This window comes from Phyllostomus discolor, chromosome 4 (genome assembly GCF_004126475.2).
Source record: "Phyllostomus discolor isolate MPI-MPIP mPhyDis1 chromosome 4, mPhyDis1.pri.v3, whole genome shotgun sequence".
In the NCBI taxonomy this organism is placed as follows: Eukaryota; Metazoa; Chordata; class Mammalia; order Chiroptera; family Phyllostomidae; genus Phyllostomus; species Phyllostomus discolor.
In genome coordinates this window covers 181474435-181497575 of record NC_040906.2, presented here as the reverse complement: position 1 = coordinate 181497575, position 23141 = coordinate 181474435, and the positions used below count along the sequence as shown (strand labels likewise).

The 23141-nt window shown below is 35.9% G+C and overlaps 1 protein-coding gene across 8 annotated transcripts in view; it reads left to right on the top strand.

Annotated features, from left to right (window-relative positions):
- Positions 1–23141, top strand: part of PTPRK (protein tyrosine phosphatase receptor type K) — a 490478-nt gene that overhangs the window by 163677 nt on the left and 303660 nt on the right. For all 8 annotated transcript variants that reach the window (XM_036024680.1, XM_028510317.2, XM_036024685.1 and 5 more), the window contains exon 3: positions 22043–22314. In XM_036024680.1, the coding sequence (XP_035880573.1) occupies positions 22043–22314 (272 nt within the window). The remainder of the gene's footprint in view (positions 1–22042; positions 22315–23141) is intronic.

Sequence of the window (23141 nt, the reverse complement as noted above, 5' to 3'; positions counted from 1 at the left end):
CCTTATTTGCTAGATGAAAGACCTGTGTCTTCAAGAAGAGAAATAAGATGTTCAAGATTACACATTTACCATGTATTAAACTGGGTTAGTCTGATCCCATCCATATTGTTGGGAGCAATTAAGTTTATAAGTGTTTTTATCATTCCCTAAGACATGTTTATTGAGAGAAATAGAATCTGTACTGGATTTTTTCAGACAGCCAAAAAGGAAAACAATTCCATCTCACAGAATTTATGAAATGTTTCAGATTGGGACTTTATAGCAGACGATTAATAAAATCACAGTACTCAGGAAATTAATTAATTGAAGCCTTATTTTACTATAGGATGTATCATAAAATTGGCTAAAATTTTTACCTTTTTAAATGACAGGATTATTCACTCTCAGGCAAAAACAAAAGACTTTCTCAGTTTTCATTTTTCTAGTTCCCTTTGCTTCCTTGAACATTTAAAGTATTTGCTGTTTATATATGTCACTTAGGTTTAGTGTCTTTCAGATTTTTAATCTATGAAACATGTAGCAAATGAACAATGGCTAAATTCCTAAAACCCAGAGAATTTTGTGAGATTGCAACCCCTTAGAGACAAACGGGGAAACATCAGGGATATAATACCCTTGTGTTTTTCTGTTCTTTGTTGCTTCTGATTGTTATTCATTGGAACATTTTTGAGACAGCAGGTGTATACTAATGCTAAAGTGCATTTCATCCTGCTTTTCACTAAGGTGAAAGTAGATAAAAAAGACATTTATTGCCTGAGATATACATCCTTTTAAAATGTAACTTAAAAAATAGATACAGTGGGTATTAAGAAAAAAAACACCCACCACTTTCCTTTGTAGTTAAAATTGAGTGCTTCTACTTAAAGGATTAGATAAATATATAATTGTAATGAAAATACAGCTTATACATTTGGATTCATTATCTCAGAGCACTTGGTATCACAGGACACCTTCGTGGTCAGAAGATGTGTTACTGAGAAGGGATACAAATGCAAGTAGTGCATAGCTTCCTTGCATGATGACTAACACACACACACACACACACACACACACACACAAAACCTTTCCAGCCTGTGTTAAGTACTGCAGGGGAATCCTAGATAGTTTTGGAAGAGAAATAAATTGGAAAACATTCTTGCTTCTGAAACTGAGCTTCTCAAATCATAACTTAATTATTTGTGTCTCAGATGTTGGGATTTTCTCAAATGTCAGTGATTCCATTAACTGATACTTACTGATTCCTGACCTCTTCTTAATACAGTGCTGGATTCCCTGGCTTTAATATGGAATATTGTCATCAGCATGATGGCTTGCCTTCTTGAGGAGATGGCAAACACATGGAATAATTAAGGAATAGACAACAGGACAGAGCAGTTACCATTCACTCAATATTTATTTTGTGCCAAATTTAGTTAAGTGTTTCATGTATATAATGGGAATATCTTCTTACCCATATCTAAAGGCTCCATTCTGTTTGGTGTCACTTAAGGAGAAGCATATATTCAATATCAGGAAGTGTTTACAATAGCATGCATCCACAGAACCTGCAGATTCATGCATATGTATGTATGTATGTATCAGTGTATTTGTGGGTGTCTATCATACATTTCACAATAAGTGGAGAAGTTGCTAAAAAAGGAAAAACCTTTTTAAATGATTCCTCAAAAGTCTATACCACATAGTGGTTGCTCTGATTTTGTGCATCTCTCCGAAAATAATCACTTGGCTTTATCTTTAGAGACCTAACTTCTCTCCTCATTTGTTATTCTTCTACACTGACACTCATTTTTTTCTATTTTCCAGGTAACTGTCTGCCCTTTATTAAATAAACAAATGTCTCTAGATTCATTCAGAACTTCCCCCCTTTATTCTCCCTGTACAACAGAAGCTCAGGTGCACAAACACATGTCTTCCATAGGCATAAGAGGAGATTGGGGAGAGTGAAAAAAAGAAGACTGAATAATCATAGTTTAATTGAGAATTTTGGTTGAGTCTGGCTGCACACATCCTATATTGTGCTATGCCAGCCACCATGTTTTACAGTGTTTTGGCAAATGCAGATTTCTTAATTGTTAGCAAATTCTGGATAGGGATCCTGATGTAAATTGAGTTAGTTTAGAAAGATAAGTGTAATTTCTTTGGCTAAGTGGTGGTAATGGGAGGGTTTCTAAGAGAAGGAGCACAGTTAGTGGAGCAGAGAGGATAACACAAGAAACAGTTATCTCAGTATTGTCGGTGAGGATGCAGTTACTGGCTTGTTGAAACAGAGGATCCGTGTGAGGGAGTTGGGCTTCTCTTTGGGTGAGAAGAATGAGGAAGTGTTTTTTGACATAAAAAATCAAATCCCAGAAAAATTTTTATGCAATAAACATTTAAAGGCATAAATATATTTTATATATGTCTCCCCAAACTTCCATAAGGCACATGGTACTCTCTCTCTTTTGCAGATAAAGACCCCAACTCAATAAAGGGGGAAAGAAGTTGTGAAAGTCGCTTAATTTGCATGTGACAGAGCCAGGATTTGAACTAAGTTTGATCTGACTCCAGAGTTCATTCTCTTAACTGTATGCTTAGAAAAATAGACAAAATTACAGATGTTTCTTAGTTTAAGAGCTGTCCTGTTTATTTCAGCTGGACTTGGGAGAAACAAGAACTTTGCCCTTATATATTTCTTCAAGCAGCTAAAAATGCAAACAACTGTGTTTCACATAACTTATGAAATGTTTTTGGATAAAGCATTTAACAGCTGAATTTCTATTTAATTTTTTTTTATTTTAGAGGAATTTGTTTATAGAAGTTTTACTGTACTGCAGAATTAACTGATATGAATAATCTGTTTATAGAAATGAAGTCATCTTTTATTTCTTCATTTTAATACTTGGAATGTTAGAAAACCTTTATTACTTTTATTAATGATAACAAACTATTGATTTTAAGAAATTACAGATATTTGTGTCATCTGTCTTACTGCATTGTCCAGGATATCCAAAACAGTGTTCAATAGAGAGATAGAAAACATCTTTATTGCACTTCTGAATTTTCACAAATGAAATTAATTATATCAGTTTTGATACCTACATTTTTCAAAATAACAGATTTCTTCTAATAAAATGATTTCTTCTTTATAATTTGCTACAATTTATTGCTACAACAAAAATGAAATTGTTAAAATAAAAAGATTTTTAAAAGACTCCTTTAAGTGATATTTTTCCTGTGGTTCTACCATTTTAATTTTGTTTACAGTTTGAATTTTCTTTTTGTTCTAAAAGTGGGGATTAATTTTTAACTTATAATACATTTTTATACACTTTATAATACCCTATTTGACAGCCAGCACATGGCCATTTAATGAAGGCGAAATGGTGTGTGGACAAATGTAACGACATAATGGCCAATTTTTTTTCTTGACATAACTATGCTTAGGGATTTTTTTGTTTGTTTGTTTACCATATATCTGACCCCCGGTACCCTTTTCAACCTTCCTACCCAGCTTCCCCTCTGCTAACTACAATCCTTTTTTTTTTGGCTGTGTCAGTGAGGTTTTTTGTTTTATGTGTTCATTTGTTGCTTTCTCTTTTATATCCTGCATGAGAATTAAATGATGTGATACTTGTCCTGTTTTGTCTGACTTATTTCAGTTAGCATGATACTCTTACGATCCATCCAAGTTGTTGCAAATGGCAGTATTTCAGGTTTCCTTTTGGCTGATAGAAGCTTTTGTACAAGGTCTATCCAGTAGGTATCCAGCCATGTAATATGAAAAATAGAGACATTTATTGAAGAAGATGCAAGATACAAGAAACATTGTACACAGGACAATGACTCCTCAGTCCTCAGAAAGTAGGCACCTTGGGACCTCACACAGTTCTCCCAGTCACCATCAGCTTCCCCATCATATTTTCCTGAATCTCACCAAAGGTCTGAAATCTCTTCATTTCAAAGGTGATTTTACTTTTGGGGAAAAGCCAGAAGTTTCAGGGCTCCAAATCTGGGCTATAGGGGGCTGAGTCATCTGGGTGATTGGATGTTTCACCAAAAATCTCTGCATAATATGTGATGCATGAGTGGGCATGTTGTCATGATGCTGCTGCCAATCACCGGTTGCCAATAGCTGCAGCCTTCTGAATCATCCAAATAGTTTCCATGGAGGAATGTTCAGGCTTAACACAAAATTTGAAATTAGGTTTGTTGCTCTGCTTGCTTAGTCACTTTGAATGCAGCGGCCACACAGTATACATGCTCACTCAACTGCCTACCATCCTCACTGACTGGAACAGTGAAGTAGTCATTGTTCAAGCACGTGCATTCTCCTTGGAGAATGGACTCCTCTCCAAGGAGAGTCCACTCTCCTTGGCTGTCAGGTTACCTCCATGTTGCACAAACCACTCTCATTTTATTAACAATGGCTGGACTTTTTCTGGAGAGATGTTATGTATCTAACAGTTTTTAATGTTGAGATCAGTGCGTAGTAAATGGTTTTACTTCTTCTTAGATACAGCTTAGCAGGCAATCATAGTCAACTATCTTCATCACAATATTATGTAGAATTGGCTTTGAGAGCTTTTGGCAAGGTGGTGCAGGCACTTATTGGAAAACTTGGTCTTAGAAGTGGAGGCTTTCTTCATTTCCTAGTCATTACTTATTTAATTTATATACCATCTTACGTCTTTCATCATTACACAAATAATTTGAAGTGTCTATTTCTAAGATAGTAACCCAAATGCAAGGGTAAATAAAAAAGAAAATCCAGATAAGTAATAATGCAAGCATGATTATAAAATCCAATTCATCGCAGATAAACCTAAATTTTCTAGCCATTGAGACCTACATTGCTAGTTGTTCTTGAGACTCAAATTAAGTTATAAGCTTCCTAGCACCAACTCAAAAGGAAGCACATCATTCATTACTTAGGGTTTTCTTCACTGTGTTAAGAGAAAGCAAAGCTTTTCCATGTATTAAATTCTAATGTTCAGGGGTAAAAAGGAGGCCATAGAACATAAAGTGGCGGTTCTTATTTTAAGGGATTGAATCACTCTGTGTGTCTTTTTTAAAAATAGTTTTTTTCTTCAGCCCTGGCTGGTGTAGCTCAGTGGATTAGAGTGCCAGCCTGCTAATCACAAGATCACCGGTTCCATTCCGGGTCAGGGCTTCCATTTCCAGGCAGGGCGCATGCCAGAGTTGCAGGCCAGGCTCCCAGCTGGGGCCGTGTGAGAAGCAACAGATTGATGATGTGTCTCTCACACATTGAAGTTTCTCTCCCTCTCCTCGCTCTCCCTTCCCTTCTCTCTAAAAATAAATACAATTTAAAAAAATATAAATTCTTTCTTCAAAAAAATTAAAGTTAAAACATTTCTTCCAAGAAAATGAATTTAAGCTGGGTAGACATAATTTTGTTCCAGTGTGGTTTTTGTGCTTATTTTTTTTTACTCTATAGGTATCTGTATTAAAAATGATGAAGTTCTTTTGATGCTGAGTGTCTTGAGCTAGGGAAGTGCTTCTCAAATTATGATCTATAGGCATATTCTCTGAGTTCTATGGAAGTTAAAAAATTGTATATTTTTATTTTTATGAGTGTAAAATTAATATTTACTTACACTTCTTATAATTAAGATGGTGTGGTCTGGATGATTGAGAACTAATGCCAAAGCATCATTTGCATTCATGTTGATGCTTTATTTACATGTTTGCTAAGTGAAAGTGTAAATTGCATTGTAGTTTAGTGCACAAGAGAAGGTTTAATGGTATTTCACACAGAGAAAAGTGATGGGAGAATTTAGTTACTCTGGGGCAGATACACATGTCATGAGCACAAGAAACATGTAAATTTTGACTTTATGTTAGCTGATGTCATACTATTTTTAATCATATTTTGTGCAGTTCCTGGATTTCTACATATTACCTTGGAAAACCTCATTAAAATATAGTGAGTAATCAGAAAGTACTTTTTAATAAGTGGATTTAAAGTTTCATTATTTTTGTATTTTGGAATGCATTATCAAATTTATTGGCCAATTAAAACATAAATAAGTGGCTAAAAATTTCTATCAAACAAAAACAGATTATAATAACATTGATTCAAATGATGTTTCATCGTGATCAAAATCAAAAGACTCAGGCTCAGAAGTAAAATGTAGTATATAAAAAAAGTATATACTTTCCCTATTAAATGTAGTGTTTGTAATATTGATTCTGCCAAACATAATTTATTATGTTAAATAAATGTTAATTCAATTGGATTGATTTGTACATTTATTTGTATGAGTAAATTCTTATAATATTCAAATTTGTCTGTGAATAGTTCAAGTGAACACTGAGGCCAGTGAGAAAGTTTTCCTTTTCAAAAGATTGGTCATGTTTGAGAAAATACTGAATTGGGTTTACTCTTAAAAGGGTTTTATGCCCACAGGGATTCAACAGAGCATGCTTTCCTGCACATTTGGAGGTTTTTAAGGTAAAAGTTATAATGCTTACTTACTAGGTCTGCTAGAATGAGAAGATTCCTTAAGAAAATTGACTGATGCCTAAAACAAATGCTCCATCGACAGAGGAAAAATCTGGAAACCCTATCTGGTTGCCGTGTTTATGTTATGAGCCATGTGGTTTTACTCTGACAAACCATGGAATTCAGCTGTTTTTACTTCTTTGATAGAGACCTAAGAAAGAATTTATACTTAGACAAAATGACTTATTTTAGGAAGACATTGTAGCCATTGGAGAAATCTTGTTCTTCTAGTAGGTCATCTGAACTAATCTATTAAATTTGTGTAAGATTTAGGTTCCTTATGCTTCTGCATCTTTCTTTTGCTTAGCACCTTAATAGCTTGCAGCTGTCCCACTGCTCGTCTTATCTGGGTGTTTGGAGGGGGATTATGGTAGCAATTTTGGCCTGCAGATTTTACCCCAGCTATGATTCTAGGCAATAGGTGGTGAAACCTCATTTTCCATTACTACCCTAAGAAACTTGATAGTGAGGCCATTACTACCTGTAAAGAAAGAATCAGGGATGTACTTCTGATCAAATGACAGAACCCAATTTAGTTACTACATTTTTAAAAACAGGAAGAATCAGAGGCCCTGTGGTATGACTAGTGCCCCTTGTGAGGTCTTTTCCAAGTGGAAGGACATCCTTAGCCTGAAGTCCTTTCTAGAAGCTCACTGTTGACATCGGTGTGAATTTCTTTATGCACACCGAATTTATCCTTGTGATTTTGTTTGATTCTCATTCATTTATTGTATTTTTCAGGTGTCAAAGGATATTTATGTGGTTTTCTGTGTCCCAGGAAGCGATTTAACTACTGTGGGGAGGATAATCAAAATGGGGCTTCAGTCACGATTAGTTCCAATTTTTTTCTCCCCAAATACACATGTCTATTTTAGTGTCTTCTCAAGTTTTTTTTTCTTCTTCTCCCTCAGAGCACAACTTTTTAATTGAATGCTGGTCTGTATAAACATATTAACATACTCAGGACTTTTGGTTTTGTATTTGAAAAAATAAACCAGGAAATTGTTGTTTAGATTCAAAGATGTGGCTAGTGAGGGTCAATAGATGAATATACTCAAGACAGACAAACTAGTTTTGTGTGCTTATGAGTGCAAGATTAAGTTGCTTTTATCCAGCCACAGACAGATTTTCATGTGGGGTCTTGGAAATCACCTAAATTGTTCATTGCTATTGAAGTAATATTTTGGTACAAGATGGTAAGAACATTCTTAGTTATCAGAACTAGCCACATAAGTTAGAAATTTAGAATGAATTTCTCTCTTACCTTCTGTAGTTTTTCTGTCACTACTAGTGATAAAAAGTTTTGTAACCAGGTCGTGGCAGTCCATGTCCCATAGTAATACAAAACATACATGGTAGGGCAATAATTTCATTAAATTTACCCTGTCATGTTCATGAAATATTTAAGATTTTGTTAAAGAGTTTACAAAAAGTGAAAAGTTGTGGCATTATGGAATTTGCATGTGTAATATACATGCAGATGATTCACAAATGTTGCACAAATGTTTACAGCCAAAATCTTCCCTCCAGTTAGATACAGAATCACGTATCTAATTGCCTACTTTATATCTTCACTAATGTGTTTCAATAAAATCAATGCTCATTCTTTCTTAGATGATTTCTTATTTTTTGTCAGGCTTTCTTATATTTGTTGAATTTCTTTCCTTATGAATTCTCAAGGCCTGAGAAAAGTCAAACACCTTTCAACCACCCTCGTAGATAGGATACTCACAGGCGACCAAATCTCCATCATTCAGACCCCCCAGATAAAGTCTGACTTAGGAAGCTATTAACGACAGACTGAGGATTTCCTTCTGCAAAGGGTGGAAGCATAGATCTGCAGGGGCAGCAAAGGGGGCAGTGTTGCCTGTTTCCAGCAGTGTGTCTCCACTGGACGTGTCTTGAGTTATATTTAAGTCATTGTCTGGGCTTTCTAAAAGTCAAACAATGACTCAAATATCTCATGCAGCATCAATTCTTGCTGATTTTTTTACCTGATATAAGTTTTGAATGGTTGCTTCCCATCATTTCCATCATGTACTACCATAATTAAATAGAATTTTTCTCTACCTGAATGTTACAACTATTTTGTAACTGGTCTGTCTTCCTTAACCACTCTGCCTGCTCCTTACCTCTCTACCCATCTATTCTCTGCACTGTAGCCATGGTGATTTTCCAACGTGTACATCTAAATTAGGACAGCAACCTCTGCCTCCCCAGCTTCAATCTGTTCTGTGTATTTCTATAATAGTTAGGATTAAGCCAAAACTCCTTATCTTTCTCCACAGGCCTTCTTGGCCTGTATACTTCCTGCTTCTCCATGCTTATCTCTTCTATTCTTATCCTGCCCAACGTTCAATACGCCTTATGCATTATAATCTCTCTGCTCCAGGTCCTTTGCACAAGTGGCTACTGCCTGACGTGACCTTTCTTCTTCTCCTCAGCTATAATGACTTGCTCTTCAGATAATAGCTCCAACCTCATTTTCTCAGACGAAAGATGGGATGTGATCGTGTCTTTCCATTATATGACCCTATAGCCAATCTCTCCTTTAAAGAGGTTACCACTATTTTGTTTTTTTAACATATTTAAAATGTTTTTCAATTGTAGGTGACATAGAATATTATATTAGTTTCAAGCGTACAACCCAGGGGAGTAGACCTTGATAAATCTAATGCCCATCTGAAACCATACATAGTTATTAAAATATTATTGGCTGTAGTCCCTACATTGTACTTTACATCTCTGTGACTAATCTGTAACTACCAGTTTGTACAACCTCCCTCCCATCTGGCAGTTGTCAAAATGTTCTCTGTACCTATGAGTCTGTTTCTGGTTTGCTTGTTTGTTCACTTTATTTTTTAGATTCCAAGTATAGGTGAAATCATGTGTCATTTGTCTTTCTTTGACATTTCACTCATCACAAAACATTCGAGGTCCATCCATGTTGTTGCAGATGGCAAGATTTTACTCTTTTTTTATGGTTGAGTCTTATGTCATCATATATATATGCATCCCTACTTCTTTATTCATCTATTCATGGACAGTTAGCTTGCTTTCATATCTTGGCTATTATAAATAATGTTGCAATGAACATATAGATACATATGTCCTTTCAGTTTAGTGTTTTGAATTTCTTTGGATAAATTCCCAGAAGTGGAATTCTTGGGTTCTTGTTGTTTCTTGTTATAGCCTTTGTTTTAAGAAGTTTATCTTGTCTAGTGTAAGTATTGCTACCCCAGTTTTCTTTGTTTCCATTTTCATGAAATATCTTTTCTATCCTTTACTTAAAGTCTGTATCTATCTTTTGGTCTGAAATGAGTCTCTTGTAGACAGCATATGTAAGGGCCTTATTTTGTTATCCATTCAGCCTCCCTATGTTTTTCGATTGGAGCATATAATCCATTTGTATTTAAAGTAATTATTGATCTAGAAGTACGCATTGCCATTTTATTACTTATGTTTTTTATCTGCTTTTTCATCTTCATCAAAGCGACCCTTTAATATTTCTTGTGTTGAATAATACCAGTTTGGTGCTGATGAAATGCTTTGTCTTTTTCTTCTCTGGGAGGCTCTTTATCTGTCCTTCAATTCTATGTGATAGCTTTGCTGGGTAGAGTAATTTTGATTGTAGATCCTTGCTTTTCATCACTTTGGAAATTTTGTGCAAATCCCATCATGCCTGCAAAGTTTCTGTTGAGAAATTTTATGGGAGCTACTTTCTACCGTAAGAAATGTTATGGTAGATAACTGTCTTTTTCTGGTGGCTTTTACGATTCTGTATTGTCTTTAATCTCTGGCATTATAATTATGATGTGTCTTGGTATGGGCCTCTTTGGATTCATCTTGTTTGGGACTCTCTGTATTTCCTGAACTTGGATGTCTATTTCCTTCACCAGGCTACAGAAATCTCCTGTTGTTATGTTTTCAAGTACATCTTTAATTTCTTGCTGTCTGTTTTCTCCTTCTGGCACCTCTATGATGCAAATATTGGTATTGGAGTTGTCCTAGAGGCTTCTTAAATTACCCTCATTTTTTGGATTCTTTTTTTATTTTTGCTGTTCTGATTGGGTGTTCTCTGTTTCCTTATCTTTCAAATAGCTGGTTTGATCCTCTGTTTCATCTACCCTACTATTGATTCCCTGTAATGTATTGTTTATTTCAGTTATTATATTCTATATATCTGACTGGTTCATTTTTATGTTTCCTATCTCTTTGTTGAACTTCTCACTAAGTTCATCTACTCTTCACCTGACTTCATTGAGCATTCTTATAACCAGTGTTTTGATCTCTGTATCTGGTGGAGTGCTTGTTTCTATTTTATTTGGTTCTTTTTCTGGAATTTCATTCTGTTCTTTTAATTTGCGACCTGTTTCTCTGTCTCCTCATTCTGGCTGCCTCCATGTGTTTGTTTCTATGTATTAGGTTGGGCCAGTATTTCTTCCAGTCTTGGTAGAGTGGTCTAATATAGTAAGTGTACTCTGTAGAGCTCAGTGGCATGGCCTCCTTTGTTACCTGAGCTGAGCATTCCAGGTGCACCCCTATTTGGGCTGTGCCCACCCTCCTGTTTAGTTGAGCCTTGATTGCTGTTGACACAGCAATGGGAGGGATTTACTCCCAGGCTAATTGTCTCTGAGGACTGGTTGTGAATACAGTGGAGGATTTGCCATGTGGTGAGATGTGCTTCAGTGACACTCGGGTGCCTGACGAATCTGCCCCTTCAGTGTGTTACTAGTGGAGGTTGTCTTTCAGGTGGTCTGAAACTCTACACTGAATATTCTGTCTCTGAGGTCTTCAGGAGGTGCAGGCCAAGATCAGATGCTGGCTGCATCTTGCCTGGATTCATTGGGAATTAGCTACAGAGCAATCCTTGTATGGCTGCTTCTTTGCTGGGCTTGGAAGTGACCCTAAGAGGCCAAGCTGCAAACCAAGGCCTCATAAAGGAAAAACACTGAAATGATATTTTTTTAGAACACTTTACATTTATGCTCACTAGGTTTCCCTGGAATTTCAAAAAATAAATTATGCTATTGTTTTGTAAGAGCACTTTGATAAGAGCATAATACAGGAGCTGAAAATAATGGTTTTTGTAGTTTTTGTATTAGAGTTAGTTCTGGACAAATTATTTAACTTTTCTAAACCTCACATTCCTCAGTATAATGGTTAGCATTTTATGTATTAAGTATCTTTCTAGCTAGAAGTTTGCATTAATAAAATATTTTTACTGTTTTAAGTAGTTCTATTCTTAACACATTCCAGTTAGGCTCCATCATCATCTCTGTTAAGGAGATACCTGCTGTGTGTTGACCATGATGTGGAAAGGGCTAATCCGTGGCAATAGAAGTTTGCCATTAATTTTGGAAAGTTTTATAAACTTTAACACTACAAAGTTGGAAATGTCAGATCTGTTAATAACCTACAGAGTTCTATGATCAATGAAAGGAATTTAAGGAGATTGCCAATTTAAGCTCCATAAAGGAGAAAGAAGTATACAAGCCTTCAAAGCAAAATGGAGGGTAAAAAAAGGGCAAAAAATGCCTATTGTGTCATTATGAAGTGCAAACTAAGAGTTTATGCTGGTGCTTTATGGCATATAAGCACTGCAGGGCTTCTGTGGACCAGACTTGAGAGGATCTTGAGTATTATATATACGGTATTACCTCCTTGAGGACATGCACTTGATTTCTCTAACCAGCAGAACCATACTGAATCTAATGGGTGTATATCAACATGATTGGAGTAATCATTGCTAGTTTATTATGCTTGCAGAGTTTGTCACTGCTTGTAGGACCATTTAACAGCAATCATTTTTTTTAAAGTCATATAAACAGTTCCTAGGGAGATACTTGATAATATTATAGTTAGAAGAAAGTAATGTTGGAGACTTATCTTTGTTTCTGTTATTCTCCAGGTGAGTAGTTTGATCCTATTCTGTGCGTGTAAGGTGTTTCTGTTTATCTCATGAATATCACTGAAATCTTGAAAATATATCTCAGTAGATTGAAAACTCTGAAAGTTGAACTTTTTAAATTACTAAACATTTCCTCTTTTCTTTTATAAAAGAGGGCCAGTGTGTTTTTGGGGGGAGGTGGGGAAACACCTGTGCTTGATTGTTAGTCAGAGTTCCTTGCCCAACTGTTAAACTTGTTTTGGATAAAACTCTTTTCATTTTAGCTTCTACAGTATACCTCAGAATAAAGCTTTACAAAGTTAGTATGTAAAGTGGAATTCTACAATTTCTCAATGTTTGTGTTCTCCCATTGAGCCTTAAGTTAACATTTATGAAAACATTAAAGTGCAATTCCCAGTTGCTCTCAGGGCAAGCGAGCACTATCGGAATGGAGGTCACTTGCATCATGCAGGCTTTTCTGGTGAAGTTTAAAAGGCATGTTTTGTGGGATGAATATCCTGGGGTGATTGTTTTTCCTAAGAGGAAGTTGACTTAATTGCTTGCCAGCAGCCAGGAAAGTATTTTCATGCTCTTTCTTTCCTCACCATTGGTCAGTATTGCTCTTCACAATTGACCAAGTGTGTTTTAGTGGTTTTTTTAAAAATAGCAGCTGAATCGGCAGCACTGGATGTGGCATAGCTTATCCTAGAGAACAGTGATATGATTCAGCGTTATTACAGTTTGCTACAGTATTGGGAACCACTAATTCCACCAGAGCTATATTAAATTAATGTAGGCTTGGGAGATTTATAGAAATGTGTCATTTAAAGAGTTTTTATATTTAATATTTCAATATAGATGATTAAACTCCTTGTGACCAAAACCAGTCATCTCAGCATTTGAGGTCATGATACCACTCTCATTTGCTTTTTTATTTCTGGGACCACAGTTTCTTTTGTCGTATTTGTATGAGCCATGAAGTTACTTGGAGAGACAGGAAAGAAATATAAACCCATTTTCTCTATCATCCTGTTCTTCCTCTTTTCTTCTGTCTTCCTAGATCTTATATTTTAAAGTTTAATTGCTTCTCTTTTAGTCCTCTCACTTGGATTCTTTTCTTCATTTCTCTATCTTGAATACTCTATCTATATCTACTATCAATTCCTTTTGCTCCCCGCCCCCCTTTGTCTGATGTATGCCTTGTAAGACAGATGGTGTTTTTGAAAACCAAGCAGACAGATTGATTTTTGGTTTAGATAATACTTGTAAATAAAAAAAGAGATGTTTTTACTTTGATAGTTCCCATTTCTGTAATTCTCCACAACACTGCTTTCAAACAGTAATTTTGTTGTATCTAAGACACTTATCTTTTCTGAGCCTAAGATATTTGTCTCAAGAATATTAGAGGAGAGTTGGGTGGTTGGGGTGGGTAGTGTCAGAGTTCGGTAGCAGAATCAGGTCTCTGTGACTTCAGAGCCTGAATTTTTAACCATTTCATAGATAAGAATATAGTTTCATTTAAATAACAGTAGAAAAAATGTCATTTCTTCCTTTTGAGACTTTTATAAAATATCTATTATTATAATTTAGAACTTCCACTGCTGAATAAAGAATGTAGTTTCCTTGGTTGGCCATTGAACTTTTCCTGTAGTCTGATCACTGTTGAGTCTGAGAACTCAATTGAGAAATCTTGCCCAACCCAAGTTCGTTTCTATTTGATTGTTACCATTTTCTTTTTCAGGAGTAGTTGTTGACTCTATTTGTTAACTTTGAGTCAGAAAAAAAGCCTAATTCTTCTAATATATTAATATAGATTTTTGGTTCTTTCAGACATACTACAACAACTGAATAAAATATTTTGACTTTGGGAATATCCATTTCTATGGAGATAGGGAAGCACTGTACACATTCTCTACTGACCTTAAGCCCTTGTCTTCTGTTACTAAGAGTTAAAGCATATCTAGACAATAGGCTGGAATTGTTAGTGTGGCATTTAGTCTTTTTGCTGTTTCCAGAGGCTGCAGGTTGTACTATCTTCTCTTGCTCTTTCCAATCTTCATTCCTTGGAAAAGACAAGTGATGATTCACAAAATTAGCTGTAGGACACAGGCTCTCTTGCCTTCATAATATAAGAGAAGGATTATTCTCTTTCAAGTTGCTTTTTATTTTAGTAGCTGCTTCTCAAGACATTTCAGTATCACATAAGAGAAAAGATATGCAGGTTGGGGAGCCATGGGGAAGAGTGCTGTAGTTTCGGAAATGGAAGAAGAAATAACAGGAGATCTTAAACTTACGTCTATGAGTCCTTTACTGTTGTCGGTGAAGTTTTGTCTGTATGTGTGTTTACAGAGAGAATATTCTATATTATCATCAAATTTTAAAGAAAGAAAGAACTTTCAGAAAAGAGGGTTGGAAAGGAATAGGGAGGGCTTCAATTGGCGTGGCTCAGTGGATTGGGCATTGTCCCACAAACTGAAAGGTCACAGGTTCAATTCCTTATCAGGGCACTGGCCTGGGTTGCAGGCCAGGTGCCTGATTGGGAGCCTGCGAGAGGCAACCATTCAATGTTTCTCTGGTACATTGATGTTTCTGTCTCTTTTTTTTGCTCCATACCCTCTCTCTAAATATAAACAAAGAAAAAAATTAAAAGAATAGGAAGGAAAGAGCTGGGAAGGAGGTTGTTGACACATTGGAATGAACGGTGTTAGGTAGAGTTGTAAAGGCTTGAGGGAGGTTGTGAGGAAAGTTTGGAAATTTTTAAGTGTACTAATTTTTCACAATATCATTTCAATTTTACCTTTGGAATGTTTTTTTACATTTTCCGGCTAGATTCTCTCTACTATTTAACAGAGAAAGGAATGACTATGTCTAAAAAAGCCAATACTAAGAACCTACCCAATTAGCATGTTGTAACACTTAAAGACAAGCTCATTTAGTCTTGACAGCAGACTTAATGAAAATTTTAGTGGTCAGAATAAGGACCAAGTAGATTCATGCTTCTGCTTTCTATGATGTTGTAGGGGAACAATAGCATAATGCTTGGCCCAGTTCCTAAATCTTGACATGTAGCAGTTAAACTCCCTGAGGAGGCTAGTGCCCCAAGAAGAAGTATTGTGCTCATTTTACCTAAAATATTGTGTTGCCTGAAAATTTAAGAAGCTGTTCTCTGAAATCAAGACTTCTTAAATTTTCAAATATAAGTTGATTATCTAGAACAAATACAAAGATTTACTCAGGGAATATGAGCAATTTTAGTCCTGCAGAATGTCAGTAACACAGATTTATATTTTTCTAAAGCAAAAGGAGGAATATTTTAGGAAGCACAATATGTTGGAAATAGAATACTGTGAGGATGCATGCTCAGTCCTTTTGAATTGGAGTTTGAGGGACAAACTTCTTTTTCCAATCTGACATTTTATAATGTGTGCTTCATTCTGTCTTTTAGGAACAAATGGCGTGGTGTACAGGGTGAACTCTATTGGAAGGGAAGCATTATCTTAGAGATAATAGAATGCAAAAGTTTGAGGAAATAATAATAGAGCATGCAAAAAATGTGAGGGCACCTATTTCAACCTTATGCAGATAATGGAATCACTAGGGGAACTGACAAGATTGAGAACATTTATACTCCTTTCAGATTCCATGACTTTTTGTTCTATCTGAAAAAAAAAAACAATATTGTTATTATTTCTATAATTACATATTTTTGATTTCCTTCAGCTGAGTTCACCAGGAGTTTACAGGTGCAAAATCTGTTCGATGCTAGAGGGAAACAATATTTCTGATCTTCAAAAGCTTGTGGTAGAGCTGCCAGGTGCACACATAGGTGCACTGTATTTGGCACATAAGAGAGCATTATAGAAGTGCTATGGACATGCAGAGCAGGAAATACAAATAGGTAGTAGTTGTCCTGTTCAGTTTTAATGAACGTGCTGTTCCATACTGAATGTTCCAGACATTGGTCTGGGTTTTTCAATGAACAAGATAGATGAAATCTAGACTTTAACTGGAGTTTTTCAACTGAGTAAACAAATAAATTAAAGCCAGTATGAGGCAAGTGGTATGCAGGAATTAACAAAGAAGGACATGTTACAAAGAACCTTAGGAGGAACTACTTTAGTTAATACACCAAGGGGTGCTTCACTAATAGATAACATTAGAGCCAAGACCTGAATGATGAAAATAAACCAGCTGAGTAAAGAGCATTCCAAGCAGGGGAAAAATCCAGTAGAAATGCAGAGGCAGGTGTGAGTTTGGGTTTTCAAAGGGCAGAGGAAAGCCCACTATCTCCTGAGCACATTGAGTAAGGGAAGAAAATGGTAGGAGATAATGAGAGAGAAAGGCCAGATTATATGGAATCTGGTAGGTTAGGAAGAGGTTGCATTTTATCCTCATTGCAGTGTTGGGGTGAGCGGAAATTAATTATATGTTTTGAAAGCAATCTGGCTGCCTGTAGGGAACTATTTTAGGGCTGCTAATGTGGAGATTATGAAACCTGTTAGAAACCTATTCTGGTTGTCCTGAGAGTTGATAGGAGTTTGATAAGACTAGTGAAGATGGAGAGAAGAGGATGGGTTCAGGAGATAGTTTAGAATCATATGTTACAAGAGAAGTGGGAGGGAAAGGGGAAAAGCAAACTGATTCCTAGGTTCTTATTTTTAGTACCTTGGTAAATTATGTTGTCACCGGATTAGATGAAGAATGAAGGGGTTAGGGGAAGAAACTTGAAGAAAGGAAATGAGAAGCTGAAAGATATAAAAAATAAAAAATAAAAAGGTCAGTGGCATTGGCTTTAGTGCAAAGGTAATAGTGACAGAAATGCTTAAACATTAACAACAACAAAAAATTTAATGTGGATGAGCAGGGACCCAAATCATGATTTTGGTTGTCATTAGTCAACCAAAGAAACAGGTGTGTGTATACATGTGCATGTATGTATGTGTGAATGCATGCATGTATCTATCCTATTCTGTTTCTTTGATCAACTTTGAATAATACACCCTCTAAATTTATACTGGTGTAAAAGTGTTCAGCTTTTTCTATTTTCATTCTCCAGATATCCACTATCCCAGTGAAGACTTTTGTTTTATGGAGTATATTTTTACATACTGCAAAGACTGCATGAGGGAAATAGACTCAATATAAATGAAAGTACTGATTGTGTTCTTGTTAGAGCATAAAAATGAAAAGAATTATGTGTATTATAATATAGTGCTCTCCACATGTAGTCCAGGACCACTATGGGTCCCCAAGACCCTTCTGGGATTCTTGAGGTCAAAACTACTATCATAAAAAACCTAAAGATAAAGTTTTTTCTGTTTTCTCTCATTTTCTCGTATGTGTATAGTAGAATTTCCCAGAAGCCACACGATGTATTATATCACATTAGCTTGGATGAAGAATACAAATGAGAATCTAGGTATCTTAAAGAGATTTGCAAATCTCTTGTTCTTTTGATGTTTTCTGATAACTTATTTTACATGTTGGTACTGCTTGATCAGTTAACATGTTGTTATGTTCTAAGAGTTATTCTATTTTCCTCTTATTCACTCAGCCATTCGATTATTCAGCTAAAACTAACAAAATTTATTGAACTTCTATATACAAGGCCTTTGCCAAATGCATGCTGATTATCAATTCATTTTTTTGCTGCTCAAAATCTACTCTTCATTACCTACCCTGTGATAGTGGAGCTTGGCTCTTTCAGCATTTCTTCTTTGCAGCTTTCACAATGTTAAGCTTTGTCAGTATAGGGTGCTGAAGGGGCATTTTAGTGGGAAGGAGCTTCTACTGGTTGAAGTGTGCTTCTATTTTAGATTCCTCTTGCTGGTATAACAGAGCTAAAAGTCGACTGGTGACACGCCCAATGCCTGCAGTCCCCCAGTGAGCTTGAAGCTGCAGCTCTGGTCTGGCGCCCACCTTGCTGTGACCCTTCCAAGGTGCCACAGCACTCCTGAGCTCTCACACCACCCCGCTGCAGGGAAGTGTTTCCTGCCAGCTCTGTCCTGAGGACTGAGCAAACTCTTCCACCACCCAGTAGGCTGCAGCCACCACACCTTCGTAAGAGGTCGGATCCTCAGCAGCCTTCCTCCCCTTTCCGTGTTCTTTCTCTCCTTGGGTATTGTAGTTATCCTTTGGGGCTCTCTGTACAACTTTAAAGTTTCTGCTCTCTTATAGTTAGTAATTCTTTGTACTACACTTTCACTGTTACATTTACTTTGTGACTGCCGTCTTCTGATTGGACTCTGAATTGGGTGCTATCTTCTGAGAGAGGTAAATTGTCCCTATATACATTTTAAAAAAGTTTTTTATTTATTGATATAGAGAGAAAGTGGGGGGAGAGTGATATAGATTTCTTGTTCCACTTGTTTATGCATTCATTGGTAGCTTCTTGTATGTGCCCTGACTAGGGATCAAACCTGCAACCTTGGTGTAGCTGGACAACACTCCAACCACCTGGGCTATCCAGCCAGGATCTGTATATATGTGACTTAAAATGTGTACAAAAGGAGTGTATAATTAAAAGCCAGAACCATAAAAGCAGAAAGTATTACCAAAGGCATTAAAGGTAGAGAAAGCCTGACATGGGCTGGAGCTGAGGAAGAATTGTGGGTAAAAATTGGCTAGGGCTTTAGATGAGGGGAGGCTTCCTTCCAAGAACATGCACCAGCTGGAGAAGAAAATGGGCATGCTATGTGTGAAAACAGTGAGGGTTCTGTCAGGTTGGAGAAGGTGGTTTGTGAGGAACAGGGGTGGGAGGTAAAGTGGTAAAATTACTTTGTGACCAAATCATGGAGGGTTGTCAGCACTAAGCCAGAAAGTGGGAATTTCTCTTCATATAGTTTATAGGGCACATTCTACATATTTTAAATAAGTACTGTCAATAAGCCCTGGCTGGTGTAGCTCAGTGGATTGAGCATGGACTGCTAATCAAAGGGTCGCCAGTTGGATTCCTGGTCATGGATTGACTTTAAAACCTGGAACTACATTGTGGCTATTTGAAGATTGTTACTTGTGGAATTAATTTTTTTTCTATAAAATTTATATGTGGATCCCTGGTTTATATGGCTCAGTGGATTGAGTACCAGCCTATGAACCGAACGGTTGCTGGTTTGATTCCCAGTCAGGGCACATGCCTGGATTGCAGGCCAGGTCTCCAGTAGTGGGTGTGTGAGAAGCAACCACACATTGGTGTTTCTCTCCCTGTCTTTTTCCTTCCCTTCCCCTTTTTCTCTAAAATAAATAAATAAATAAAATATTTTTTAAAAAAAACTGGCAATAAAAAAGCCATGTTGGTGTTGGTGTGTATCTATATATACACACACATATATATATGTATATATAGGTACATAAAGGAGTTTTAGGATGAAGTATGGCAACTTATTTTTTATTCATTATTTTCTTTGCAGTTAATCCTTTATCTGGCTTAAAGATAAAAATTTTATTAAGATATACGATTCATAGGACATTATTCATCTAGATCTTAGACTGGTATTTATGAATATGGGTCTTGTAGTCTCTGGCTATTTTTTATAATAAAAATTATATTTAGTCTAAATACTCTCTGCTTCTCTCTCTTTTTAAATGAATTGCAGTATGAAGTTTCTGATTTTTGTATATTTCTTGTTGTTGAAAGAAAGCCAAGATGCTCTTAATCTGTAGAATGCAAATTGGATTTATTTTTAAAGGCAAAATACTTTTCTTTATTTTCTAAGTATTTATCATTATTTATTTGATGTTCCTCTTGTAAAATAGTATTCATGTATTTCTCTCTTTTTTTAAAAGTACAAGTCCATTTTATGATCATGTGGAACATTTGGTGAATGTACATAAACAAAAGTAAGAAAACAGAAGACTATCACAACTCCCCCTATATAAAACAATGTTTTGCTATGTATTCTTTGTATTTCTCAGTTATACATACATGTGAATGTAAATATAACCAAAAACAGATACATCCTGCTTCTGTAAATTGGATTGGGATCCAGGATACCCAATTAAAAAAAAGAGAGAGTATAACGTATCCAAAAATATGTGTGGCCAATTTATTTGTTAGTGTGCCATCTATAAGAATCAAGAAGAAAGAAAGAAAAGGAATTCCAGGTCACAAAAGAAGATGAGAACTGGGAAAAATGAAGCAAAAGTACTATGTATAACTTATCCCTGTACTAAGCTTTTTCTGTACTGGGCCTGGTAGTGTTGTGATAAGAAATCTTCCCACAAGCTCTGAATCATAACACCCCCAGATGGGAACTGGTTCTATTTAAAAATTTGATTTCTTTTACAGTAGACGTCCTCTTATCTTCCATGATTTTAATAAGTTTTGGTGGGTTAATTAAACTAATTAGACCAGTAGTCAATGAACGTGCAGTGTTGTGGGTAAAAGTTACTGTATTTTAGAGAGAAAATCCAAAGGGTTGACTAATTCTACAAAATGGTTAGGAAGTGGGACCCAAATACAATCCTAGTAACATACGATTCTGTAACACTACACCTACTACATTTAGGTTAAATTTACATCCTAAGGAAAAAATATTGTATAATAAAATTTGTGTCCTTCCTTAGGTGTGATAAATATATATCCAATTTTTCCATATGGATCTTTGTTAAAATGCACAATAACATGAAAAACACTATTTTTCTGGACATGACCTTGGGCTAATACAGGCAGCTCATGTTCAAGTCTCATTTTTGTACTTAGTACTTTATGGTTTACCTGCAGAACAGACTGCGCCTGAGGGTGGGGCTGTGAGGTATTATGAGGGTAAGCCTCTCTAGTTTTGTGCCTTCCCATGTAAATAGCCGATAAATATTTATTAAATCAAAGGAAGTAAAGTAGATTAGTTATTGTCAAGTGCAGTTTCTGGCAGCTATAGAGCAACGTAAGGACTCTTGCAGAATTAGGCCTAATGGCCATGGTGATAGCTGACAGCTTCACGGGTTAGGCGCTGGACAGGTGAATCTATTCTACATCAGATTCTCAGTCTAGAAGTTTTGACATTATAGATTTCAGTCCTCATAATTACACTGCAAAGTATCCTTTTTTCCCTGACCTGCAGTTCAGCGTGGCCAGTATACTGCGAAAGGTCACACAGCTTTTATAGCTGACAATCTTGGGATTGGAAATAATAAATGATTTCAGTGTCTGCACTCTTAGCCCATTTTCCTATGTCGTGTTATAGATACGGAAAAGGAAAGGTGCACACGGGATGTAAACCAGGCTCGTAGGGTATTGCTTTGTTTGATATTAAAAGACCCTTGCTTAGTAATACTAGATATTTTTCTAGAGTGGGATCTGGATTTAAACCAGGCCTTACCTATTTGACCATGTAAATAATCAAATAGTATTTGGCTTTGAATTTACTAATTATTCCTCAATTTTCTAATTTTTGAAATAGGAATAAACTCAGGTTATTGCAGAGGGCAAATGTGTTAATATATGTCATGTACTTTGAACGATATCTGTCACCTATAATAATTTAGTTTATTTACTTGTTTGACTTCTTTCTATGGCTCTGTTCTGAAAGGCATAGTTCTGAGTTCAATTTAACACTCAGAATAGATTGATACCATTTTTAGTATTCTTTCTATCATATACTCCTTTTTGCTTATACATTTATTTAACTTTATTATATGTAATGTCATTTCAGGTTCCTATATGATAGTGGACTCTTCAAATCATGACCCTGGAGAAAAAGCCAGACTTCAGCTGCCTACGATGAAGGAGAATGACACTCACTGTATTGATTTCAGTTACCTGTTATATAGCCAAAAAGGGTTGAACCCTGGCACTTTGAACATACTAGTTAGGGTGAATAAGGGACCTCTTGCTAATCCAATTTGGAATGTGACTGGATTCACGGGTAGAGATTGGCTTCGGGCTGAGCTAGCAGTGAGCACCTTTTGGCCAAATGAATATCAGGTAATCATGCTTTCTTTTCTGGTTAATGCTTTGATGTCATCGAATCTCACTGTGTATGTAATACTTAGAGGTAATTATTAGCCCCACAAGAATGCAACATAGTCTGTCTAACTCTCCCCAACCCTGTCCTTAAGCAAATGTTTAAATACGTTGGCATAACATTTTCAAAAAAAAGAGGAAAATAATTTTACATATAGAAAAAAATAGTTTAGGTACAGAATTTGTTGGTTGTTTGGCAAAAAGCTACTTACTTATTGATAGATATATTTCTATGTCTCTGTTCAGGAAGAAATAGTGTTTTTGATTGCAGTGCAGTATTTGCAAGTGATTGATTGGTTTACTCAGTTCTTGAAAATAGCATTTGGAAAATAAATATGAAATAGTGTTTCATGAAATATGTTATTTAGGAAGGAGACATTCTGAATAATTTTTTCAGTTACATGAAGTATAAAATTAAGCAAACAAAAAAAAAGAAAAGCTTTTTCGGAGACCCCACCACCACCACCACCAAATGCTTGATATCATTACATTTAAATCAGGCAATAAATAGTGTTAATACCTAGCTTATATTTTATGTGACTGAGTTTATGTGGTTTAACAAAAAAGGTTAATTTACCATATCAGAGAGTTATTCAATAGTCCTCACTATGAGATTCAGTTCCTGGAAACAGAAAGTTACCTCTTTTGAAAGTTCACTTTTGTGTTAGAATTTGCTGTTTAATTTATATGACTTCTTATTTGTAGCTTATTAGCCTAATCAGAATGTGGTTTTACAATAGCAAGTTTTATGTGCAATGAGTGATAATATATAAGTTAAGAACAGTTTT